The sequence below is a fragment of the Anguilla anguilla genome, chromosome 1 (assembly GCF_013347855.1).
Source record: "Anguilla anguilla isolate fAngAng1 chromosome 1, fAngAng1.pri, whole genome shotgun sequence".
NCBI classification, from domain to species: Eukaryota; Metazoa; Chordata; class Actinopteri; order Anguilliformes; family Anguillidae; genus Anguilla; species Anguilla anguilla.
This window is the reverse complement of record NC_049201.1, coordinates 66,416,235-66,424,719: the sequence shown is the minus strand read 5'-3', so window position 1 is coordinate 66,424,719 and position 8,485 is coordinate 66,416,235. Positions and strand designations below refer to the sequence as shown.

The following is an 8,485-nucleotide window of genomic DNA, read 5'->3' as shown; positions in this document are numbered from 1 at the left end:
CTCTACTGGAGGGATGGAACACCATTATTCCGAATGATATTCCCTCATTTGGTATTTTGATGATGGTGGTTGAGAACGCTGTCTTAACACGTCAGTCAAAAATCTCCCATAGGTGTTCAGTTGGGTTGAGAACTGGTGACTGCAAGTCTATGGCATAAGATTCACATCATTTTCATATTCATCAAACCATTTAGTGACCCCTCATGCCCTGTGGATGGGGGCATTGTCATCCTGGAAACCACTCCCATTAGGATAGAAATGTTTCATCATAGGATAAAGGTGAACACTCAGAATAACTTTGTATTGATTTGCATTGACTCTTCCCTCTAAGGGGACAAGTGAGTCCAAACCAGAAAAATGCCCCCCACAGCATCACAGAGCCACTGAACCCCCTCACTGTAGGGATCAAACATTCAGGCCTTTACCGTTCTCTTGGCGTACGCCACACATGCACTCGTCCACTTGTCGAGAATATGGTGAACGATAACTCCTCTGACCATATCACTTTTTTCAGATCTGTGTAGACCAGTGCCTATGGTTTTTGCACCACTGATCTCTCAAGTGCATTTGTCTTTGTAATGAGGTGTTTATGCTCTGCAACCCCACTATAATATCCCACTCTATGTAGTTGTCAATGAACTGTTCTTGCTGAAACAGTCTTATCACACTTTCATTGACATTCTCAGTCACCTGAGGAAGAGTTGCTCTTCTGTTTTTCCTTAAATATCGCACTATATAATGCACAAGCATCACGGTCATCAAATGTGCACTTTCGACCACAATTTCTGAACCTATTTACTGATGTCTTTCCCACTGATCTAATTGCAGATGCCACTTTAGTCACTGTTCCTATTGAAACACTAGCCAGTTGAGCACTCTTTGTAACTGAAGCTCCTGTCATCTATGCTCCAATAATGAATCCTCTTTCGAAGTCACTTAGATCTTTTCCTCTTGCCATCTTGATCTAAAATTGAGGTCAACAGGGCCTGCTCAGCATTTTTATACATGTATTATAGGATATTAATTGCTGAATTGTATCTTGCAGTACACCTGTATGGAAGCATCTGCATCTGTTCTGTTTCTCCACTCTTTTACTCAGGTTGTTGAGATGCAGATGGTGAGATCTGATGATTCTTTACCCAAAGAGGTCAAAGTTTGTTGTGGCCAATTCAAAAATATATTATTAAAAATATATTAAAAGAAAGGTTAGGTTAAGTCATGTTGAAGGTGAAGTTTTTTTGGTTAAATTGCACCTCAGTGCATGCTGATTATATTAGGTAAAAGTGTTTCTCTTTTTTCTGGATTTGACCTGACCAAAACTCCTCCTCCATGTAAGTGAGCACATTTTCCTTTTTCAATGTACTCTACACAATAGTGTACAGTGAACCAAGGGGATGAACAAACTAACAGCAACTGTTACTTTTAAAAACACATCTCAATGAGTAATTTCATACTTTATTTAGAGACAGGCAAAATTGGCTCCATGGAATTCATCATGTCCCAGTCCCAGGTATTTGCCATTGTGTTTTTGGCTATGCCCATTCACCTATGTCCACTCCTATAAGGCCCAAAGAGTAAAATGCAGTGCAATATGCAGTAATCATAATTGTGTTCTATTATTAGCTTATTAGTTTTTTTTTCAGATTTCAATTTCTCAACCCCTCAAGGGTTAGCAGTTTAGCTAAAAAGTGCACATCACAAGTGAACTTAGGAAGTAATTGTTTATTTATTTACTTATTCAATTATTCATTTATTTCTATCTCCAGGATTCTCCCACCTGAAAAATATAAACTCCTGCTTATTCAAAAAAAGAAATGAAGAAATTGGCATGGACCATCTGAAAGAAATTGCTTAAAAGTAATAATAATAATAATAATAATAATAATAATAATAACAATGATCATAATCATCATCATCATTATTATAATTATTATTATTTTTTATAATAATCAGAATATCCACATTCATAACAAATCCATTTATAGTGCAAAGCACATTTCAATATTCACTCTTTCCATTAATATATACAAAGTCGATCCCCGAATGTCTGTCCATTTAAAAACCAACAAAAGAGAAGGGTCGGGGAAGTTATGGCTTGTCAAGGGGCAGGGATGTGTTTCATGTGGGAATGGAATATGATGAGTATGGTTAAGCTGACTTATTAAATGGCATTGGGATATACAAGGAGCTCTGTACATGTTAAAAGGCAGAATTGCAGAATGCTGGTGACAAATTTATGGAGGAGTTGCTTAGCAGCATAGGGTGATCTGTACAAATTGATATCCAGCATAACAAAACATGGGCAAAGCTAGGAGGGGCAGCGTTCGGGGAACAAGATCTGAAAAGGAAGGCGTTATCTGTGTAAATAAGTTAAATAAATCTGAAGTACAACCCCAGCAAACACAGAATTCAGAAATATAACTGAAGATCAACAAACCAGGAAGAATCATAATAGTAATAGGAATTAGTAATATTAATGAAGATGGTGGTAATTGGAAATATTATATTCTTTATATACAGACATTGCTAAGTCACATCAAAATCACTTCAAAATGCCTCCATCAGTGACAATATGAGTGCAAGAGAGAAATATGGAAAGAACAGGTGTTTGTGGGTATGTGCATGTGTGTTTGTGACAGTATGCATGTGTAAGAGACACATTTCCTCCCTACTGTATATCTCTGTATTAAACCTGCTTCCAGGATGCCTGTCCTATAGTTGATCTCTTTTGAACTGCCTGTCACCCAGCGTCCCTGCATTGTAGAGATGTTCTCACCCTGTTTTTCAGCATGCATACGCTCAGAGATAGACAGGGGCAAGAGTGAGGGAGAGAAAACACACACTCTCTATGTACACGCACTGACTGCATACATACAAACACACCGTATATACACATAGACATACCTTATGTACACACACATCCCGTATATACACAAAGAATATACACACACCATATATACACACACGCACATTCACTCACTTAAACAAAGTCAATTTTAAATCTCTAAGCATTTTTGATCTCTCTTTTTCCCCAGTGGCATAAAAAAGAGCGGGAATTAGAGGAATATCCCATCGTCATGTCAATAAAGTCCACACAGGGAACTCAATGTGAAAGGAGACGTAAACTCAGCTCCACATAGTTACCTCATCATTGCACCGATCGACTGATTTACCAGCTACAGTAGCTGCCCAGTTTAGCACATCATATCAAGAAGCAAAACAAACAAGGAAGGGGCAGAGAAGTTAACACGACAGATGTTCTCTTCTACGTAGTCTGTGATCGTCCGCAAATGAAGAGCTCCACAGCGATTGTTAAGAAAGCTGACCCACCCACCTCTCTGTCACACAACCAGACAAAGCGGAAGGAAGGGCTTTGAGTCACGGCAACGTCCAAATCGCTGAAGAGTGGGGAGCAGGAATAACAAGTTTTGCATTTCATTTAAATCCAGGGAAAATGAACATCCACAAAAAATGTCCCAAGAGATTGTCACACAAGAAATTTGCTGTTTTTAAAAATGGATCATTTCTTATTAGAACTCCTTACTGTGGCATTATCAAGAAGTATTTATCTGCATTTGGGAGTCCTTCTCAATAGTTAAGTGTTCAAGTAGCACACGGTATCATAATGATAAAAATATAAATTATAGTAAGTCCATTTCCAGCGCCCAAGGTTTTCACTGGAGCCGAACTTATTTATTCAGTTTATGTTGTATCGAGGCAGTGCATATTTAAAGTTTCATCTGAATGAAATAAGGAGCAAGGACTCTACTTACAGTACAGAAATAAATTATAAAGAGGGAGAGATATTATGGAAAATTAGAATGAGGATAAAGAGGAAATTAATATAAGGAATAGAACAGCTGAGGGTAAACCAGCAAAAGGAGAGGAAGTAAAATTTAGAAGTGAGGAATTAAAATGTGATAGGATGTCACAAAGAAATAAGGTTTGAGTACAATGATGGTAGAGAAATAAGGAAAACCATTGGGAAATGTAAAATAAATAAATCCAATCTCTCCCTTTCTCTGTTGGTTCTTATTTCCCCATAAATATTGAAAACACAATGGGTTAAACAAACTGCCCACCAGGAAGCTTTTGTCCTCATACTTATTGAGCCATCACAACATATAGGCAGATAAGTGCTTGTTGTCTTTGAAGAAAATAAATATCCAACCATAGCTGTCAAATACAAAAAAGTCTTGCCAATCAGTCAATCAGAGAGAGAGAGCAAGTAATGGAGGGACACCCCATCAATCTGAATCCTCCAGTGACATAGCTTCTTGCAGGGTCATCCATGATTGTGGAGCATCCAGTATGTGGCGGGTACAGGAGCTGTGCACATCCCTTGCCCCGCTTTCCCCCTCTGTCAGCCAATCGGATTGTGGGGGTGGCCTCCTGGATTAAGGCCGGGCCAATCTGAGGTCTGCCCGCTCTGCATCAGCCAATCACGTTCCAGATTGGCTTCATCGACGCTTTGTGAATGGCTGGAGGAAGAAAAAGGGAGACAGAGAGAGAAGGAGGGGGGAGGTGTTCGATGAAGTGGTGTCCAATCATGGCTACTGATCCTACGGTTGATGGAATGACTGCCCTATGGCAATCACTCTGTATGTGTTCAGTGTGGACTAATGACTTTGTCAGTCTGTGTTCAGCTCTGAGGCAATTGATTGTTTACCTGAGTCTCTCAATTCTGTCTCTGAGGTATATTCATGGCAATGCACTTTTAACAATCATTAACCCTGCAGACCCATGTCTCTATAATCATGGATTATAACATATAACCAACAAGCAGTCTGACTATCCATTTTTATTATTCTATGGAAATCATCTCATTGCAAACACAGTCAAGTACAAATAATCTAAAGTTTTGAGCTTAATTATTAATGAAAGCTCCTGTCATCGCTGAGCACTTGCATCTGGGGAGATTGAAATCTGATGCCATTTTTGTGTAAAAGATCCAAAAGGTATGGTATGCCAAAGACACTTATAACAGTTCTCAGTTGAGAAGCCCAAGCCACCAGGAAAATAATGTCCTAAAATTTTGTTTAGCCTAGAAAACATAATCCATATTCAAACAAAGTAGAGCAAAGTGCCAAGGTACAAGCCTGTTTTAACATATTCAGACAAGAACCTGATATGGCTCCTCCTGTGGATATCAACATAACTGCACCATAAGTTTTTTCTACAAAATATTTCATGAAATATTCAATCTACCTGCCATGGGCATTGAACCCATCACTGAATAAAAAAAATAAAAAGCATAAATTCGCAATGCAGGATCCTGTCAACATTTGTCTTAAGTTTCCTCTTTGTGAATAATGTTTCACAAGTTCACCAAAATGATCTTACTAGAAAAATCAATAACATTTCACTGTATACAAAGGTGAAAGTTTTAGAACAAATGTTGACTGATTTCAGACATTGTTACTATAGGGCAACCAGAATAATTACTGTTTTCTTTCTGTGGAAACCACACTGAAACATCACTTGGGATACCCTTAATTAGAACCTATAAGGTAAACTACACTATGTAAAGGTCTAGTCCAAGAAAAGATCAAGTACATGTAACAGCAACCCAGTGTACATTCATTTGTAATGAAGATATAGTGTATTGTCACTTAATGTCACTTTGAGGTATGCTATTTGTAAACACACTGTTACAGTTTGTTTCACATTGTTACAGATAAGTTAAATCTTTAAGTTACACATTATGTTTTAACCTGAATATTAAGTCACTTTATGAACATGACTGGTTTTATGGGTATAAGGTTCCACTCAGGTTTAAGGTTATGGTCAGGATAAAATATAACTATACTTTTATTTCAAATTGCTATTCCTTCCTTTTTTATATATATCTTTGCCATTCAGAGTGAATGATATTCAAGCAGACACTTTTTGGCATGTATTCAATGAATATTTGTCCTTAACTTACAAGTAAACACAAGTTAGTGTTAGTGATTGTTGAATGTAATTGTCAAAATTGATAATAAATGCTTATTGAATCCCAGTCTTTAAATTGGGCAAGTTGTATATATTTGGCAGCATGGCAGATGAAAATGTTTTTCTGCAGCATCTCATATGTTCTTATGTGCTTCCTTAATGTATTTCTCACTATATTTTCTTTTGGGCACATTAACACAGGGGCATTGTTACATGCACTGTAATGTGCATGTGTGCCAAAATGTCCAACTAATGTCAAAATCTTTCTGCATTTGAAAACCTTTTTCTCTGTAGGCACTATTCTGTAGTTTTTTACTCAAGTGATCAGTCCTGACATTGCAGTTTCTATGCGGACATACACAGTTCTCCATGTGATCGGACATAAATCACTGCACATGAGCCTGACTTTCTTGCTCAAAGGTTATTTCAGAGATTATTAACTTATTAACCAAATGCCACATTTTCTTGTGGAACATTTATTCGTAATTGTCAGACTGGTGTGAATCTGTTTATACGATGTAACTTGCAATTTAGTCATTAATGCAGTTTGTGTGTGTGTGTGTGCGTGTGGTGTGTTTGTGTCACATCACAACATGGATCTGCAAAACATTGGTGAAGACACATGTCTTGCCTGAAATAAACATCTATGGCTATGGATTTATAAGCAAATAATGACTGGCATTTGGCTCCAGCTGGGGGTGGCATAGCTCCCATACCCAAGAGCAGGACAGGCTAATCAAAACTGATCCAATTCAAAATCACTTCAAAAGGCTAACATGTATGTGGCCTACACAATTTGTACGGAGTACTCTGACAAATGAGCATGTCAGTTTGCATATGGTTTATGGGAAAATGCCACAGGTTAAGTAGGAATTCAGACCCATCTCCAAACACAGACTGTAATGTACTGCACACAAATAAGATTGTGACAGAAGGATAACGACAACAAAAAACAACACTGAAAGACAAGCTTTGACAAAGGCAGCATGGACAAATAATTTAGACCTTGAAGAAGTAATAAGTCCTTAAGTACAGCACCTTCTGTCAGCTTTGAATTCACATTATGCACCACTAGTATGTCTCTGTCACATCAGCTGAGGAGCGGTGGCCTGAGAAGGGCAGGTTTGGAATTTAGCAGGGCCGTGAGGGCCACCACTCAGACAAGTGTGCCAAAGGACCTCCACAAAAACCAAATCAAATCTAGTCTAATCCATCAGCTGAAAGATACAGCATAAGGCTACAGCATAATGCTAGAGTACAGGGTCCCAAACATTGGCATTTGGGTGTCTGTCATTGCGTTGGGTTGAATTAGTCATTGGGGGTGGTGCCACCTTCAAGCCCACCAACACCTTGTTCAAAAGCCACCTTGTTTTCCTTGGAGGAATTCCAAACCATATATAAGTCAAGTTTCCAGTTAGGCCAGATAATATTACAGGGTACTACTGGCTGGAAATACAGCACACCCCAAACATATTCTCATTAATTAAAAGATGCATTCCTGTTTGCAGGACTTGACTAGACTTTGTGCAAGTAAAAAAGGTACTAATCAAGACACTTGTCTTGGAAAGCTCATATTCTTTGGTAAAATACAAGCCTGAACTTTCTTTACCATAGTGATTGACAATAACTCACTGTCAAAGATGACTGATCAACCACAAGTTCCTCTGTCCTGTCTTGGAATAACTATTTGAATATTAACACTAAATTCTAAAGGCTTCTGCTGTAGTACCAAAAATCTCTGATTCAGGTTTCAATGAGTAAATATTACATATTCCTATTTTACATATCTTAAAGAATTGTACCATTGTTTGCCATGTAAAAAAGTTTAAGTGAGCACTGGATATGATCAGGCCTATGACTCAATAATTTCTCTGCTGCTTGAACATTGATCCTGGGTGGATGTTCCTGCAAGTGAAGACTGACTTTGCTATATCCCTGTTGATAGGCATTTCGGTTAAAGTGGGGTTCCCTTTGTATTACTCAAAAAGCCACAGCATCTATAATTGGACATTTTACCCCACCTTACCTCATGATTATTCTTTATGTTTTTATATCCTTAAACTTGTTTTGGTAGAAGCACAGTTAAGACTTGACAAAGTTCAACACACACAATCACTGAACACACCCCAGAATCCCCCATTCCTCATCTTACCACACACATACACAACACAAAGAGACAAACACAGAGACAATGAGATTACATTCAAACACTGAAATAATAACCTATATTGCATGAAGGATAGTGTGGAAAAAAAACAGCTAGACAGGAAGAAATATATGAGAGAGGCAGTACTATGAGACAGTTTTATGTTGGAAATGGCACTGTATGTTTATGTAGCACCGGTTCATCACATATTGGTTCTGAGATTGAGAAGAGAAAACTTTGCACAAGTCCAGTCCAGTTAAGTGAAGTCCAGTCCTCAAGTACCATTTGAGAACATCAGTGTTCTCTGAAGGTGTTTCAGGCAAATACATAAAATCACGCTATAGCCTCCTTCCCACAGACACTAAAATCCACTCTTTTAAATATCACTCTCCACTCAAGGCTGCT

General features: G+C 38.1%; 1 protein-coding gene across 1 annotated transcript in view; it reads right to left on the bottom strand.

Moving 5' to 3' along the window:
- Window positions 1-1,707: 1,707 nt before the first annotated feature.
- Window positions 1,708-8,485, bottom strand: part of syngap1b (synaptic Ras GTPase activating protein 1b) — a 106,813-nt gene continuing 100,035 nt past the window's right edge. The window contains 1 exon segment of the mRNA XM_035380815.1: window positions 1,708-4,481. Within this exon segment, the coding sequence (XP_035236706.1) occupies window positions 4,435-4,481 (47 nt within the window). The 3' untranslated portion in view covers window positions 1,708-4,434.